The 19,303-nt window shown below is 35.9% G+C and overlaps 1 protein-coding gene across 4 annotated transcripts in view; it reads right to left on the minus strand.

Moving 5' to 3' along the window:
* The window catches only part of PJA2 (praja ring finger ubiquitin ligase 2), a 345,411-nt gene that overhangs the window by 19,541 nt on the left and 306,567 nt on the right, over nucleotides 1-19,303 (minus strand). For all 4 annotated transcript variants that reach the window (XR_007134560.1, XM_047778400.1, XM_047778399.1 and 1 more), the window contains 2 exons: nucleotides 18,586-18,771; nucleotides 7,161-7,346 (listed from right to left, as the gene is read on the minus strand). Coding sequence is in view for 3 of the 4 variants with exons in the window: in XM_047778400.1 (XP_047634356.1) it covers nucleotides 7,161-7,346; nucleotides 18,586-18,771 (372 nt within the window). In the remaining variant the exon portion in view is untranslated. The remainder of the gene's footprint in view (nucleotides 1-7,160; nucleotides 7,347-18,585; nucleotides 18,772-19,303) is intronic.

The following is a 19,303-nucleotide window of genomic DNA, read 5'->3' on the forward strand; positions in this document are numbered from 1 at the left end:
TTTTTTTTTCTCAAGGGCTGTAAGCCCCTTGAAGGAACACGTAATGTCTAAATCTGGTCCTCATCTCCTTCCTCCATTCCTACATATACACCGTTACTCCTTTTCCCTCTAGTCCTGGAAATACTGAGTATTTCAAAATTGGGAAGCCGTTTAAGTGCATCCTCAGTCGCCTTTTTTCTAAATCTTGTTCTCCTGGCAATTACATTCAAGTCCGTCCCTTCAATTATCCTTTCTGCAGATAATTCGTAAATGTCTACCTAATTCTAAATTACCTTCTGAGTTCTTGATCTACATTTTTAGTTTTCTGTGAGGCACTTTACTTCATGAATTCCTTCCACCTCAAATCCAAGTTCTCCAAAACTGAGCTTATTTTGTCTAAAGACTTCTGCTAACTTCCATAGTCCTGTCAGAAACTGTATACCATAGTCAGAAACATCTACAATTATACATGCTAGCTTAAAATAGTTTTTTCTTTTTTTTTTTGTCTTTTGTCTTTTTGTTGTTGTTGTTGTTGCTATTTCTTGGGCCGCTCCCGCGGCATATGGAGGTTCCCAGGCTAGGGGTTGAATCGGAGCTGTAGCCACCGGCCTACGCCAGAGCCACAGCAACGCGGCATCCAAGCCGTGTCTGTAACCTACACCACAGCTCACGGCAACGCCGGATCGTTAACCCACTGAGCAAGGCCAGGGACCGAACCTGCAACCTCATGGTTCCTAGTCGGATTCGTTAACCACTGCGCCACGACGGGAACTCCTTAAAATAGTTTTGATATCAACCTCTGTGCCACCATTAAGATTACAAATCTTTCGCCAAGAGATACAGAAGTATTTTTATGAATAATATATTAAGGCACAGTAATATCTAGAAATCAGCAGACATTACATGGTACAAAGGAAAAGACATTTTCAAACAATCGGATTTTAGAATTAGAATGAAAACTAACATTACTGAATCCAACCTCCCTTGCGACACCAGAACTCCTTCATCTAGCAGGGAGATGTGTGGGTAAAGAGGAAGAACCTTGGAGCCAGTCAAACAGGAATTTAACTCATAGTTAACAATGTGAAAAGTTTAACTGTTAGTCTGTTTCTTTATCTATACAACAAATTAAATGAGTAGACACACAGGTGCCTTGCCCAAAGATGGCACCAGAGAAGGCATTCAAGAAACAGTAGAACCATTTCCTCCATGTGGAAAATACACTGCTTTCCTGCTTTCTAAGCAGGTATGTATAGTATATAAGAACCCTATTAAAAGTTCAAAGCTTATGTGACGTGCTCTAGTTCTGCCTATTGAAGCAACACAAACCACGTCCACTTTCCCTTTGCAGAAAATGCCTTCAAATGATTAGAGTCAACTATCCCCCAATAAGTCTTCTCTTTTCTAGGCTAAACAAATCTAGACACCCAAAGCATGATATCTGGTTGTAATGTGGTAACTGCAGAATAATCAGCTAATATTAAAAACTCTAGTATCATTCATTTGGTGAACACCATGGTAATTATTTTTTCAGACATTAATCACCAAGAACACCAAAACTGGTGGATGGAACTGTGAGAGGAAAATGGTTATCTGCCCACTGAATGTTTATTAATAACAAAGGTAAAAAAATGGCAACCATACAGTGATGAAATCTGAAAGAAAATACCTTTACCAAGTGATAAGAATATCATCTGTAATGGCACCATTAGACACCGTGTGCTTTCTGAGATGAACTGAGAAAAATAAAACATTCCTGTTACAGTGTTTCTGCTCAAAATGTGTTAAATCTAAGTATGACATTGGACAAAACCAACCTAAGGGACTTTCTATGAAATAAACAGCCTGTACTTTTAAAAAATGTCAAAGTTATGAAAGACAAAAAAAGACTGAGGAAATGTTCCAGATTAAAAGAAACAGGTTAACTAAGTGCAATGAGTGTTCTTGGATTGGCCCAGAGAAAAATTTCTCTAATGACATTACTGAGACAATTATAGACATCTGAACAGGTCTAGATTAGATAACAGTACTGTATCAGTGTTAATTTCTTGATTTTGACAATTTTTTGTGTTATATAAAAAAATCTTTATTTTTATGAAATTCATTCGAGGCTATTTATGAGTAAAGAAGCATCATGGCTGCATTTACTAATCATAAATGCATCAGAAAAAATATCAAAAATATTAAAAAAGGAAAGAAGGAATGCTAACAGGAATGTGGTAAATGTTAACATTTAGGGGATCTGATTGAAAGATATATGAGAATTTCTTGTACTATTTTTGCCACTTTTCTGTAAGACTGAAATAATTTCCAAAGAGTTAAAAAATTCTATTATTAAACCATGGTTATATCCACAAAGACTTAATTTCTCAGTCTTATTAGGTTAATTGTTATAACCCCAACTTCTAACCAATAGAAAAGTTGTTTTCAAAGAAATGATGCACCTGGGATGGGTCTAAATCCAAAAACCCATGTTTTTTCATCAACTCCTATTACTTGAATCTATGAAATATTCTCTGGCTATTTTACATTTCTGCAACTTAATCAAAATAAACTTTTGCTAGAGGACTTTTTCCATTTTCTTTTAAGTTAAAATAAATAACAAAAAAACTTTAATTTTTTTCCTACCAGTGGCAGTATTTTTTTTAAATGTGTCAAAATTTGTGTTAGAGAATTTCTGCTCTTTGCCATGGCTTTTTCTTTTAGTTGTCAAAATGACATGCTATTTCAATATGAAAATCAAACCATATTTTTACCTTATCAACATTTAGCTACCACTACATAAAGTGAATAGAGGACCACATAAGCAAAGAATGAGGTGTTGCCATATGTAGACAAAATTCAGAATATTTTGTCTTAAAATCAATGCTAAATTGTTTTCCATATTAATGAAAAACTATTTTGAAGCTTCCCAAATTTACGGACAATCAACAATGTCTCAAAAATATTAATAAAAGAGCCATATCTTGAACTGATTAATAAATTCAGCAAAGTAGCAGGATATAAGATGAACATTCAGAAGTCAGTTGCATTTCTGTATACCAGCCATGAAATATTAGAAAAGGAATACAAAAATACGATACCTTTTAAAATTGCACCTCACAAAATCAAATACCTCGGAATACACCTGACCAAGGAGGTAAAGGACCTATATGCCGAGAACTATAAAACTTTCATCAAAGAAATCAAAGAAGAGGTAAAGAAATGGAAAGATAGTCCATGTTCCTGGATTGGAAAAATCAATATTGTAAAAATGGCCATCCTACCCAAAGCAATCTACAGATTCAATGCAATCCCTATCAAATTACCCATGACATTTTTCACAGAACTAGAACAAACAATCCAAACATTTCTATGGAACCACAAAAGACCCAGAATCGCCAAAGCAATCCTCAGAAACAAAAACCAAGCAGGAGGCAGAACTCTCCCAGACTTCAAGAAATACTACAAAGCCACAGTCATCAAAACAGTGTGGTACTGGTATCAAAACAGACAGACAGACCAATGGAACAGAATAGAGAACCCAGAAATAAAGCCTGACACCTATGGTCAATTCATCTTTGACAAGGGAGGCAAGAACATCAAATGGGAAAAAGAAAGTCTATTCAGCAAGCATTGCTGGGAAACCTGGACAGCGGCATGCAAAGCAATCAGACGAGAACACACCCTCACACCATGCACACAAATAAACTCCAAATGGCTGAAAGACTTACATATACGACAGGTCACCATCAAACTCCTAGAAGAAAACATAGGCAAAACACTCTCTGACATCAACCTCATGAATATTTTCTCAGGTCAGTCTCCCAAAGCAATAGAAATTAGAGCAAAAATAGACCCATGGGACCTCATCAAACTGACAAGCTTTTGCACAGCAAAGGAAACCCAAAAGAAAACAAAAAGACAACTTACAGAATGGGAGAAAACAGTTTCAAATGATGCAACGGACAAGGGCTTAATCTCTAGAATATATAAACAACTTATACAACCCAACAGCAAAAAAGCCAATCAACCAATGGAAAAATGGGCAAAAGACCTGAATAGACATTTCTCCAAAGAAGATATACAGATGGCCAACAAACACATGAAAAAATGCTCAACATCGCTGGTTATAAGAGAAATGCAAATCAAAACTACCATGAGATATCACCTCACACCAGTCAGAATGGCCATCATTAATAAATCCACAAATAACAAGTGCTGGAGGGGCTGTGGAGAAAAGGGAACCCTCCTACACTGTTGGTGGGAATGTGGACTGGTACAGCCACTATGGAGAACAGTTTGGAGATACCTTAGAAATCTATCCATAGAACTTCCATATGACCCCGCAATCCCACTCTTGGGCATCTATCCAGGACAAAACTCTACTGAAAAGAGACACGTGCACCCGCATGTTCATTGCAGCACTCTTCACAATAGCCAAGACATGGAAACAACCCAAATGTCCATCGACAGATGAGTGGATTCGGAAGAGGTGGTCTATATACACAATGGAATACTACTCAGCCATAAAAAAGAATGACATAATGCCATTTGCAGCAACATGGATGGAGCTAGAGAATCTCATCCTGAGTGAAATGAGCCAGAAAGACAAAGACAAATACCATATGATATCACTTATAACTGGAATCTAATATCCAGCACAAATGAACATCTCCTCAGAAAAGAAAATCATGGACTTGGAGAAGAGACTTGTGGCTGCCTGATGGGAGGGGGAGGGAGTGGGAGGGATCGGGAGCTTGGGCTTATCAGACACAACTTAGAATAGATTGACAAGGAGATCCTGCTGAATAGCATTGAGAACTTTGTCTAGATACTCATGTTGCAACAGAAGAAAGGGTGGGGGAAAAAATGTAATTGTAATGTATACATGTAAGGATAACCTGACCCCCTTGCTGTACAGTGGGAAAATAAAAAAAAAAAAAAAGAGCCATATCCAGAAAGATTATCAATGTATTAAAACCTAAAATAAAGGGTTTTTTTTTGTCTTTTTAGGGCCACGTCCACAGCCTATGGAAGTTCCCAGGCTAGGGGTTGAATCGGAGCTGCAGCTGCCAGCCTACACCACAGCCACAGCAATGCCAGATCTGAGTCACGTCTGGAACCTACACAACAGCTCAAGGCAACACCAGATCCTTAACCCACTGAGCAATACCAGGGATCGAAACCACATCCTCATGGATACTAGTCAGGTTTGTTATCAGCTGAGCCACGATGGGAACTCCTAAAATAAAAGTTTTAAAATTTAACTTAAAATTTATTCAATAAAGACCTCAATTTTTCCTTCAAATTTTTATGTGAAACTTTTGAAAGTTATTTAGAAATATATGTCAAAAATCTTTAAAAATATCATGTGCCTCAGTAATGTTATCTCTTATTAATTTGACCTAAAGAAATAACTTGAAGTACAGATCAAATCTTGGGGGATGGGAAGTTAACTGTATTATTTCAATGACAAAATAGTCAACTAAATTTTAGTGTGATAGTAGGATGGATCATCTATATAATGGAGCTATAATAATTATATTTATAAAATTTTGAAAATGTGCAAAAGAACAAAATTCCTCATATGAAACCATAATTGCCTCCCAAAATGCACAGATGATGCTAAACAGACAACTGTGTCATCTGCTGAGCACTGTGAGGAATGACTGCACAATGTCATCAGGGAAAACATCAGAAGTAACAGGGGTTCAGTAAGAAGGGAATGGGCAGACATAAGAACGGGAAGAAAAGAAGGGGGGTGTCAAGATAAAGACTAAGACTGGCTGAGTTTCTGTAATGTTTGGGAAGAAAGAAAATAGGTTTTAGAGAGTGAGAATGTTTAAGATGGAATTACTAATTGCTTGTGTGGCTGTGATGAAACCCCTTTTACTTCTACAATACGGTCAGTAAAAGTCTGCTCTGAACATACTGTTTTTTCCTCCCCTGGGGAGGAAGAATAGGAAATAGTAAGGAGGATTTTGTTTTTTCCTTCATGCTGCTGCACGTGAAGCATATGGAAGTTCCTGGACTAGGGGCTGACTAGGAAAGCAGCTGCTGGGCTACACCAGAGCCACAGCTATGCAGGATCTGAGCTGTATTTGCGACCTACACTGCATCTCGTAGCAATACTGGATCCTTAACCCACTGCACCAGGGATCAAAACCGCATCCTCAGAGACACTATGTTGGGGTTCTTAATCTGCTGAGCCACAGCAGGAACTCTATGTAAGGAGGATTTCATGGAGATGTTGAGTTTTTGTGTCTAGAACAATTTGGAGAAGTACAAAGAAGTAGCTCTCCAGACTCAGAAAAACTGAAGACACAAAGGAGGCATTAAAAACCTAAGTTCTAGAAACCTGCAGATTTATCAGGGGATATGAATGAGTTTTTCTTACCTTTATTTTTGCAAATTTTCTGTAATGGAATTTTTTTTTTTGTAATTGAATTTTAACTGGGAAAATAAGACAAATTCTTAAAAATATGTCTACGCAGAGATGGAAACAAGGATAGTAATAAGCCATATTTTTTCCCAGAAAAAGTTAACAAAAAGGAATCAGTTGGAACATTCTCTTTACATTTTAATAATCAACGGCTTCCAAAAAGTTATACTGCACACTTGGTTTATCTACATTTATAAACCAGAAGAGTTAAATCTTGATCATTATATCACAAACTATAACAATTCTATAATCTATTTAACTTATGTCACTCTTATTGGAAGATCACTATTCTTTGTCAGAGTAAAGTAAATTTAATACATCCAACATCTCTGGGAAGGTACAATTATATTTTCCATAAAGAGAAGGAAAACTATAGTCTTACGACTCTTCTCATTCAATCACGTTTTGAAAGTCTTTAATACTCAACTTTTTTTTTAATGGATCAGAGTAAGTGCTGCATTTAGCATAGAAAACTAAATTTTAAAGTCTGAAACCTCAAACATAAGTGTATAAACTAGGTGAGCAAGCTAACTAGGTCAAGCAAGCTAACAGTCAAAGAAGGAAGAACTCATTGACTAAAGTAAATAAGAAGTTCATGTAGGAAGTGACACCTGAAATGAACTGTGAAGGAAAGGAAGACTAACAGATGGGAAAATTGGAATACTTCTCAGCTATCAGAGATTGTTTTCTACATTTAGAATCATGAACAGAGTCTACTCAATGATTAAGTAAGCAAGGGTAACACTGTGCTACATACCTCCAGTCCACATCTAAGTCTTCACTCACACTGGAGTCATCCTCAAGGTTATTGTTACCATCCAACATGAAAGCTTCTGGCTGTGCAAATTCATTGGCAGGCTCATTTCCTTCATCACTGCTGCTTTCATTGACCTCATTGTACTGTAACCAAGGAATTTCTCCCTCTTCCAAGGATGTCTGTTCTCTAATACAAATATTTAATGGAAAGAAAAATATTATTTTAAAACATTGTAAGAACTTTCCTTAAAGAGTTATTTTTAGTGCAAATAGATTGTTCATCCTTTGAGTTCTAAATTCTTGGTACTTATATGATTCTAAAAAATGTTTCTTTAAATGTAAAATTATTTAAAAGGGAAGCAAATTTGTTACAGGGTCATATGTATATAGAAATAGCTCCTAATTACATGAGAATCTATTTATTTGATACACTTATTTATGGTTCTGTATTTTCTCCTTTTAAGGAGAAAAATAAGAAAAACTCATCCTAGACAATTAGAATTTATTTATTTTTTTATTTTAGGACTACACCCATGGCATATAGAAGTTCCCAGGCTAGGGGTCGAATTGGAACTGCAGCTGCTGGCCTACACCACAGCTATGGCAATGCCAGATATGAGCTATGTCTGTGACTTACACCACAGCTCATGGCAGTGCCAAATTGTTAACCCACTGAGTGAGCACAGGGATCAAACTTGTGTCCTCTTGGATACTAGTCGGGTTTGCTTCTGCTGAGCCACAACTGGAACTCAAATTTGAATTTTTAAGCCCTGATCTTGAGTAGTTTCCCTTCACAACTGAAATAAAATCCCAAGTTGCTCAATCAGGCCTACAAATCTACATGATACATGCTTTCTTCGGACCTCTTCTCCAAATGTTCCTATGTTCCTCCTCACTCTCCCCTCCATTTACTCCTACTATTCCTTCTACTCTTGGAGCACATGGAGATCTTTCCACTTTGGGGCTATTTCTTCTACCTGAAGTTACTTTCACTAGACTTTTGCATAGCCACTCCCTCCTTGGTTTTCAGGTCAGACTAAATGTCACTTCTTTCAGGGAAGCCTGTCTTGACCACCCATTTCAAATAACTCACTAGTCACTGGCTACCATAATTACTCAGCTTATTTTCATTACAAAATATTTTTAAATTATCATTTTCTTATTTGCCTTATTGTTAGTCATACTGTCACTAGAAAATAAGCTTACAGAATCAGGGACAGAGAAATCAATGGCACAGATAAAGAAAACAAGAAAGAGATGCAAGAAGCATTTCAAAACAATAGGGAAAAGGATCACGTAATAAATGATGTTGGGACAACTGGGTATCCACCTGGAGGGAGGGAAGGAGGTTAAATCTCTATCATTATTTATACTTAAATAAATCCCAAGTCTACTTTTCAAAAAAAATGCATGTGCACCTCCCAAAACCACTAAAACAAAAGTACTAAAAAATCATGAGAGAAAATTTTACAAATATCCCAGTGTCATTCTAAGCATGATGCAAAACCTTAAGGCCATAGGTAAATAAACTGTTAAATTTCACAACATACATATTAAAGAAAACACTCATGCAAAAGACACAACACCAAAAACTGGAAAACAAACACTAAAGAGAAAAATTTTAAATTATAATGTATAAGATCAAAAAGGTATTTCAAGGCTGCAATGACTGAATAAAAGGTACTTTTTGAATTTATATTAAGAAAACTATAATAGAAAACTACATCACTCCACGGGATTTTCTTACTCATTTTATTTAACAGAAAATATTTGTTAGTATATCAGAAGCAGGATAAAATTAGAGCATAGTCTTGGTGAAATTTAATGTTAGTTTGGATTTTAAGATGAGAAATAATGTTATATAACAATTTACAACTTTCAACTTGAACAGCTCTATTCATTCTAATAATGTACATTTAACTTCAGGAGTAAAAATGTTTATGAAAGAGATATAGACAATGCCCAAAATAAGAATCAACACATTTTACAAAAAAAAAAAAAAAAAAGGAGTTCCTATCATGGCGCAGTGGTTAACGAATCCGACTAGGAACCATGAGGTTGCGGGTTCGATCCCTGCCCTTTCTCAGTGGGTTAACGATCCGGCATTGCTGTGAGCTGTGGTGTAGGTTGCAGACTCGGCTTGGATCCTGCGTTGCTGTGGCTCTGGCGTAGGCTGGCAGCTACAGCTCCGATTCGACCCCTAGCCTGGGAACCTCCATATGCTGCGGGAGCGGCCCAAAGAAATAGCAAAAAGACAAAAAAAAAAAAAAAGAATTAAAAGAAAAAGATTTTAAAAATAAATAAATAAATAAATAAATAAAAAAGTAAGATAAGAAAACGTGCTTATTTTGTTCCATTTTTAATGTCTAATATGTAAAGATACTGGATGTTTTCCTTTTGTGCATAAAAATTAGGTCCATTGAAAAATTAAGCCCCAAATGGCTTTAAAAAACAAAATAAAAATAAAAGTTTCTTAGCAGCAGATCCCTCTTCACACCTTTATGAGAGTGTTACATTTCAAGTCCCCTTCAAGAAGACTGAACTCAAAGCCTCTGGACAAGATAAGAATTACCAGACCCTTATCACCACCCCACAGATCTCACTGTAGTGCCCCTTCCCCCACCCTGAGCTACTGGCTTATCCCTTCCTACTCCCTACTAGGAAAGGAATGTTGCCCCACTCTTCACCCAACCTCTACAGGGGCAATAAGAACATGGCAGGCACAACATCAGGGGACTCTCTGGGGAACTTCCCCCCATAACCTGTCCCTCACGCAAATAAGGTATCCTGCCTAAGCCCAATTAGGGAATCAAAATGCCCTACCTGCAGACCAATCAACGCCCTCATGCACACACAGTGGGCCAGGGCAAGAAGAATCAGTGGGCCTGGGGTGGGAGAAATCATGTCCCCACTCAGGTATGTAGTATGGGGATATAAGGGAAATCCAACTGTAAAGCAGGGCCAGTTCCTACTCACAGGGTGTCCGCACTCTCTGAGAATGTACTTTCACTTTAATAAACATGCTGTAACGTGCCTGCAGTTTCAATTCTTTGCTGTTGTGGGCAGGACCAGGGCAGGGACTGATGAAACAGCATAACCAGAACTTGTGGTGCTGTGCAGTAACCCTTGTGGTGACTCATTTTGTCTCCTCCTAGACTGGGAAACTGGGAAGGGCATATACAATGTTGTCTCTAATCACTGTAGCCTCATTCCCTATAGCAAGTTCTCGACACATAATAGGTGCTCTCTATGTGCTGCAAATGTAGTAATAAAACCTTGAAAAATAATCTTTTAAAAGTCAAGTAATTTAGACATTAAGTCTGGAACAGTCCTTGGAAATGTCTGTAATTCTAATATATGCCTACAAGAAGTACATTTTTTTCCTATTATATAGCTATCAAAATAACTGTTACTTCAGATACTTAATATAAAACAAATATACCAGTGAAAATGCTGTAGTATATGAAATAAAATTAATTTATCAGTTCTTTAATTCAAAAAAGAAGAAAACTAAAATAAATCATGCTGAAGCTAAATAGTTTATAACATCATTATAAACAATTCTTGGCTACATATTTTGCTTAAACATTTGATTCTGTCTTTCATGACTCACTATAACAGAAACAAAAAAATAAGGCTACATGGCACATGCTTTCAATATGTTACATAAAGTTTATTTACCATTTAACCCCAAATTTGTCAGGCTACAAGAGCGGCACTGTGCTTGGCCAGAGATTACTTTTGACAAAAGTAATCTTAATCTTAAAAAAAAAAGATTCATAATAGGATGAAAAATATCTTTCATTTTTGTGTAGCTAACAGGAGAAACAAATATTCCCATGGGAATGTAAGTATATAATGTTTTAATTTAAATGTTTAAAAAACTTTGAAAATCTTTCAGTAGTATCTTCTTTCTCCCTACACATGTACACATATGCACATACCACTCACACACACCATATGTAATACATTCACAAAAATTTACAGTGTCAATGCCCTTTCTTCATTTTGGTAATTCAAAAATTGACAAAATGCCATTACATCATTAAACAGTAATTTATGAGGCTTAAAATGTCATATTATCTAATCAAGTCTCCAAAGGGTCAATTCTAAAAAAAATATCTAGTAGATGGAAAATGTGGAAGCTCTACTACCACTACTACCAATGTCATAGGTATTTCACCTGGAAAGGGAAATTGCCTATCTGCCCTTTCCTTTTGAGCAATTTCAGCACAGTCTGGAGGAAATGAATGCTGCTGCTGTAACAGGAAGCCAAAAATGCCCCATCATCTATCCCCGCAGTCTACTTCCAATGGAAAATCTTGCAATACCACCAGCATCATATTTTCTTGATTACAGGCTATGCTGTTACTTCAAAGCCTCAGATAAAGAGACTGTTACTCTCTATATGGTCTATGCTTCATGATTAAAGATCTCTATTCCTCAATAACAGACACTAAATTTAATAATATTACTGGAAAAACAATATTAAATTTACCAAGACATATTAATAATCTAATACTGAATATTTTAAAGAAATTTTCATTAAAATTTTAAAATATGCTATTATATAATCATGCATCATAGAATTTCCTAAGACATAAAGAAAATGAAAGGCAGACAAATCAAATTAAATCCCTGAAAACACTAACTACTCTGATTTTACAAATCTGAGCTGCTTTCTTAATAAATCAGCAATTCAAGTATCTATTATTAACAGCACAGAATATTAAATCTTCAGGTTAACACCAATATTTTAAAGGGCTGATGCTTTCGTAAAATAATACAGCTATTTATTACAAGAAATTTATTTTATAAAATTTTGGAGAGCATTCCTAGTTAAATGGTTTTTTTTTTTTTTTGGTCTTTTTGTCTTTTTGCCTTTTCTAGGGCCACTCCCATGGCATATGGAGGTTCCCAGGCTAGAGGTCTAATCGCAACTATAGCTGGCACCCAATGCCAGAGCCACAGCAATGCGGGATCCGAGCCGCATCTGTGGCCTACACCACACCTCATGGCAATGCCAGATCCTCAACCCACTGAGCAAGGCCAGGGATTGAACCCACAACCTCATGGTTCGTCGGATTCGTTAGCCACTGAGCCATGATGGGAACTCCGTTAAATGGTATTTAAATCTATTTCCATTAACTGTTTTTACAAAATTACTATTTCTGACATTGCCAATTGTGTAACTAAGTCTCTGATAAAATGATATACAGTTCCATATGAGATCAGTGATCATAATAGTATAACTCTAGATATGAGAAAACGCAATAAGAGGGAATAATTTCTTGGACCATAACAGCCTAGTAAGACAGGTGGTTCAGAGACCTGTGGCTACTGTTAATAAGGCCTACTCCAGTAAGAGCATATTGAGTGGCCTGTCAACAAAATCTTCGCCAGACTTGGGAATAAGCATTCCTGGCACTGTGGGACAAAATGGACAAAAAATGCCTCCGAAAACGCAGTCAAATTTATGACCATGGGGGAGCCCTGTAAACTGGAGATTAACATTCTTAGTTAAATGGTATTTAACTGGTTTTCATTTTATAACTCAAGACACACATACATTTACGTAGATGCTAAGCTTTAGGTATAAATTCTTTTTTTTGGGGGGGGGGGGCTTTTAGGACCACACCTGCAGCATGTGGAAGTTCCCAGGCTAGGGGATGAAACAAAGCTGTAGCCTGCCAGCCTACACCACAGCCACAGCAACACCAGATCCAAGCCACGCCTGCGACCTATACCACAGCTCACGGCAATGCCAGATCCTTAACCCACTGAGTGAGGCAGGGATCAAACCTGCATCCTCAGGGATACTAGTCAGGTTTGTTAACTGCTAAGCCACAATGGGAACTCCATAAACTCATTTTTAATAATTCTAATTGTATAGCATATGCTTAACATTTCAAATCCCTATCTTGAAGAGGTAAAGTATGAAGGAAAGTAAATGAAATTTGAATCAAGAGTTGAAAAACAAAAAGGAATTACAGTTTACAAAATCAATAGTACCCTGTTCCATATCATGCAGTTGGAAAGATGGAATTCCAGCATGTAAGTTGAAGAATTGTTTTTTTATTCTAGTAAATTTAGTGTTGATTAGTGGAAAAAAATTATTAAATTTTCACTAAAAATTGAGTATTTACATAAAATGTTTATAAAGTCAATACAGCTGTAAAAGCCTACAGAAAAAAATACACAAGTGTGATGATGCTTAACTTGAAATTCCAAAAGACATCTCAAAAGTACACTAAATACTGTCCAGCAATTACTGTATACTCAGTATTGTCCAGCTCTCTGAAAGTCCATTTTCCACCTTTTTTTTTTTTTTTAACTTCTTATCCTCTCCATCTCTCAGCATCTAGTAACAACGAGAATACTCAAGTCACTGGAGAAACATCTACCTGTTATCTTCCCACTTGTTACAATGGAAGAGTCTCTGCCCCTACACACCCTCTCCCTGAGCTCTGATCCAAACCCTTCTCATCTTCTCAAGAGCTTCATTCTGTCCTATCAGTTATCATAGTTATCAGTTACTCTCTTCTTGAACATTCTATAAGCAAACATTCACGCTTCCAGTTTTTTAGGGGTTAGGACAACACTTTTCTTGGCCTCAAATCCACCTGTCTTTTCACTTTCAATTTTTCTGTATACTAATGCTTTAAGTGTGTCTTTTGCAAACAGCATTTAACTTAAAAAAAATCCAACTGATTTCAAGCTTTGCCTTTCACAAGCAAAGATTAAGCAATTTATATTTATTACAGGACTTGTTCCTATATCCTTCTATTTTCATTTTTATTTTTCCTCCCTTTTTATCTTTTCTTTTTTCCTTCCTTTCTTGTTATTTGGATTGACTTTAAATTATTTTTCCATATCTTAAATTCTTTTTTTATTCTTCTACAGGTTTGCAATACACATTTATTTATTCTTATAGTGACTATCCTTAAAATTTTACCATACGAATTTAACTTATGTCGAAAATTAACTTTCAGCTATCTCTGAAGCAACACATTTCAACTCTGATCTTTCCCTTGTCAACTTAAATACTACTGCTGTCCAATGTTTTAGTTTTGTCCCCCTCACCATTTGACTTTTACTATTTAACAATTTATCAGTTTTATTACTTCGAGGTATCAATGCAAGTAACTGGTGACCTTCAAAGCATGTAAGTTAAATATGCAATTGCCTCCTGCCATCCACAGTGCACGTCTAATGGACACTTAAAACTTCCAAAAGGTGTTCCTACTTCATAGTTCTCTTTCCAGACTTCTTCACCTTGGTCAATGACATTAACATATACCCAATGCTCAAACCAAAAACACCCAGTCACAATCGACTGATTTCTCCCTTCTCTCACATCCAATCCATCCTAATATTTATAACTCAAAAATATTCTCAAAGCTGTTTACTTTTTAAAATTCTCACTACGGTTCCTTCACAGTCTAACCTACTCTCCATCCTCTTTTTTACTTTAGTCGCTTTCCAATTCAATCTCCATAAAGTAGTAAGAGTGATTTTTAAAAAATGTGTGTCAAATCAGTTCATTCTTCACTTAAAATCTCACTGGTCTCTGAATAAATTCCAAATACTGTATGCCCTGCATAGTCTGGTTCCTGCCCACCTCATCTTATATTACTCTTCCTTTCACTCATCTGCTTCAGCCCAACTACCTTCATACATGCCAAGCCCTTTCCTCTTCAGTATCTCTGTTCTGGTCTTACCTTTTGCCTAGAAACTTCCTCTCCACTATTCATTCTCATCTTTTAGATCTTAGCTCAAAAGTCAATTCTTAAGAGGGGAAGTCCTCCTTGACCATTCTAATTAATGTAAGCCCCTATCAGTTACTTTATCACATTAGTGTTTTATTCCTTTCACAGTAATTATCACAGTTTGTAATTTACCATATTTGTTTCTTATTAATTATCTGCCTCTCTAGCCATAATGTAAACATCATGGGGGATTTTTACTTGTCTTATTCATTGATATAATCCCAGGATCCAGTACAATGCTTGGCACATTCTATATGCTCAGTAAATATCTGGTGCATGAATAGTTACTACCACAAATTACATACGAAAAATGTAGTAATAGTACATAGCACTAGTACTAGTACTAGTAATAGCACTAGTAATAGTAATTAAAGGTGATCAAATATAAAATTACGAAGAGAAAAAAAATGCCTCCTCCGCTTAACCACTGTCAAAAACAATTACATCTGTAAATTTTTTTCTTTACAGATTTCCTAAGATGTTTTATTCTCTGATTTTCTTATAGAAACTAATCTCAAGCTATAAATTTATACCTTTTGAAAAGTAAAAATTTTAATGGTAGTCCAAGCTGAAATAGTTTTTTCCCTAAGAAAACATATTCACCAAATTAGATCCCATGAGAGACTAAGCTAAAACTAACCATTTATCATAGGAAAAAAACCCTTAATTATTGAAGTAATACAACAAAACACCAAGCCTAGAAGGCTTCACAAGCAAATATAAACACCCTTTGAAGGAATAAATAGCTATTTAAACACCAAAGGATACAAAAAAAAAGTTCATTATCTTTTGGAAAAGCAAGTATCAAACTTATCAAGACAAAAAACCAAAATAAAGCCAAAATACAACTAGACACTACTAGAGACAATTCACATTTAGGTCTCAATATAAAAGTCCTATGCAAAATATAAGCAAACACAATCTAGCAGCTCATTAAAACAATAAACCATGACTACATGGGCGGGGAGCTGAGAAGATGCAGGGACTCAAAAAAAAAGGGCCTTGCCTGATAGCAAAAAAAACCTGAAGGCAGGTTCCTAACCAAGGAAGGGAGCTCACCTGAACGGTACAAGCCGAAGGTGGGCTTCTGGTCAGGATGAAAGCCTGCCAGCACGGTACAAGCCGAGGACAGGCCTTAGGTTACACAGCTCTCACTTTGATGTTGATGGTGAAGAATTGGGGCTTTCCTGGGAAAACAATTTCCATGTTTGCGCTGGAGAGCATGGACTATTTCTCGGGTGACCTAGTCTTTCCTGCTGTTTTATTTGTTATTCAGTTTTCCTCAGTCTTTCCTGATTATTTACTTATTATTCTTATTTTCCATTCTTATTTTCCTGTGATTTGTGACTTAGCAAAGTTACAACAATAACGTAACAAAAATTTCATCCTGAAGGACTTTTCCCCTATTTAAATCTAACTTAGTTAAACATAGTGTCTATCTATTAACTGGTTATATAGTAAATTTTAGAGTTAGGATCTTAATGAGGTTCATAAACGTTAGACATATATTATCCAAAAAACCTAGCTATGAGTTTTGTCCTTGATTTTAAAAGCTTTTAAGTGATAGCTAGTTTAGTTAAGTTGGTTTATATCTACTTACACTATCTCCCTGCCATAATGCTTTGAAGATAAGCACCAGTCTACAAACAAGGTTTGTAAATGTCAAATTCTTGTGTCTATGGCCTCTTCAAAGTACTAAGTTTAGTTAAGATAAAGATCTTAAAACAGGATGCATAGCTGCTATACCATGTAATAGTTAACCAATGTACTTTTAACACTGTAATGTAATCTGTAGTGAAAAACTGTCTATATAATCAACCACTGTTGCCAATAAAGTTTGAGCAGTCCAGCACCCTGAAAGAAGGGACAAAGAGGCTGTGTCCGTATGTACATTCACCGACGCCATGTCCCTCTCCAATCGGGAAAAAGTGTACACTCCCTGGCCGCCGGAGCTGGCCTCTGGCATACATGATCATGTTTTTTATTATTATTTTTTTAAAGGTTTTATTATAGTTGATTTACAATGTTCTCTCAATTTCTGCTATACAGCAAAGTGACCCAGTCATACATATATAAATATATATATACATTCTTTTTCTCACATTATCCTCCATCATGTTCCATCCCAAGTGACTAGATATATATAGTTCCCTGTGCTATACAGCAGGATCTCATTGCTTGTCCACTCCAAATGCAATAGTTTGCATCTACTAACCCCAAACTTCCAGTCCATTCCACTCCATCCCCTTTGACAAGCGCAAGTCTATTCTCCATGTCCATAAGTTTGTTTTTTTTTTCTGTAAATAGGTTCATATATTAGATTCCAGATATAAATGATATCATACAGTATTTGTCTTTCTCTTTCTGACTTACTTTACCTAGCATGAGAGTCTCTAGTTCCATCCATGTTGCTTCAAATGGCATTATTTTGAGTTTACTATAACAACTAAGGGTAGGTGAATATTAGGAAATCTAGTTAACAGAATAATTTCTCATGATCATAAGGCCAAAAGCAAAAAATTATGTCATTTCCATTGATGCTAACAAGACTTTAATAAAATTCAACAAACATTCTTGCTAGAAACCTATAAAATACAAACAGGGGAATATTTCCTTGGTGTGATTTAAAAAACTGTGTGTAGTGGGAGTTCCCATTGTGGCTTGGCAGCCTATGAACCCAACTAGCATTTGTGAGGATGCAGTTTCAATCCCTGGCCTCACTCAGTGGGTTAAGGATCCAGTACTGCCATGAAGTATGGTGTAGGCTGTGCTACAGCTCTGATTTGACCCCTAGTCTGGAATTTTCCATATGCTCCACCTGCGCTCTAAAAAGAAAAACAAAACTATATATATATATATATATATATATATATATATATATATTCAAGTGCTATGTATTGAAATAAACCTAAAAACTAGAAATCATTCTTACCAGGGAAATACTAGTGGAGAAAGGGTTGAAACTATGGCCAACAGGTTATTTCCAGCCTGCCACTTGTTTTTAATAAATAAATTCTGTTGGAAGAGAACTGCACCCACTTATTTACTTCTTGTCCATGGCTACTTTTACACTACGACAGAACTTAGTAGCTCCAAATGACACACAAAGACAAAGTCAAAAATATTCACTACCTGGCCCTTTGATAACCCCTGCACTAGAGTATTCCCATTAAAGCTAGAAAAGACAAAGATACTTTATCATCAACCACTAATTTCTGAAGCTGTCATCCAATGTAATTAGACAGAAATACTGAAACTTCAACTTTTGCAACTGCTCCCATTTCCATGAATAAATCACTGATTTCCCTCTGAGGGTATCCCTTCTCCCTTGCCATTATCTCCACTAAATAGAAATGGCAGTTATGATTATACCTAACTTATAACTCATACCTAACTCAACCAAAATTAACTTTTAAATGCCCAAGTTTTCTTTAATAAAGCAAAGTGGAAACACACTGTATCTCAATATAAGACACTATAACAAACACCCTTCTAAGACAATACAACACACCAAAAGCATAACCAATAAATCAGCAGGATCTACTTGTCCTACACAGGGCTTATAAATGCAATTAGTACCATATCCAACACATAAACATAGTGTGTAACACTCTTGTGCAATAAACGTAAAAATAACAAATCTTACTGCGGACATACCCTTCCTGAAGAGATAGTTCTTGGTTTTCTTCTTCAGGACCACTGCTATCACTTTGTAGTTCAGGTTCATTTTCATCTTTTCCTGGCAGAGTCTCCCAGCTTTCATCACTGGAGGACTGATCTTTTTCTGTACCAGAAAATCGATGAGGCAAAGAAGCAGACCATTCTCCATCACTGCATTCTGAACTGCAAATTTAGAACAGAAATAAACTGTCATGACATGTACATTTATCCCCTGGAGTTAATCAGGCATCATGGTAAAGAATGGACTATTAATACTCTACATGCTGTATCACATGCCAATTCAATTTTTAATATATTTTAAAAATACATAGATAACTTTTTCAAATGAATGCAGCATACGGCAAGTTATATAACAATTTATTATTTTCTTTATTAAAGTAACTAATTCCATGGTGGTTAGACATAGGTTCTTTGTATTACAGACATGTTTCTAAATAAAATTTAAGTAATTTATTTGGTAATCACAAATTAAACACTATATGGAATAAATAAGATTTATTATTCATCTGTCCTAATCAAAACAATCTTCTAATTACATATTGACAACTGGTAACATACTGTCTATAAATAAATTTTCACTATTACCATGATTAAAAAGTTAACTTTTTCCCTTCCTTTTACAAAAAGCACTTCACAATGGAGAGAGATTCAAATTTACAAAAAGCAGCACTGACAAATCTTTACTGAAATCTTT

Source organism: Phacochoerus africanus, chromosome 4, assembly GCF_016906955.1.
Source record: "Phacochoerus africanus isolate WHEZ1 chromosome 4, ROS_Pafr_v1, whole genome shotgun sequence".
In the NCBI taxonomy this organism is placed as follows: domain Eukaryota; kingdom Metazoa; phylum Chordata; class Mammalia; order Artiodactyla; family Suidae; genus Phacochoerus; species Phacochoerus africanus.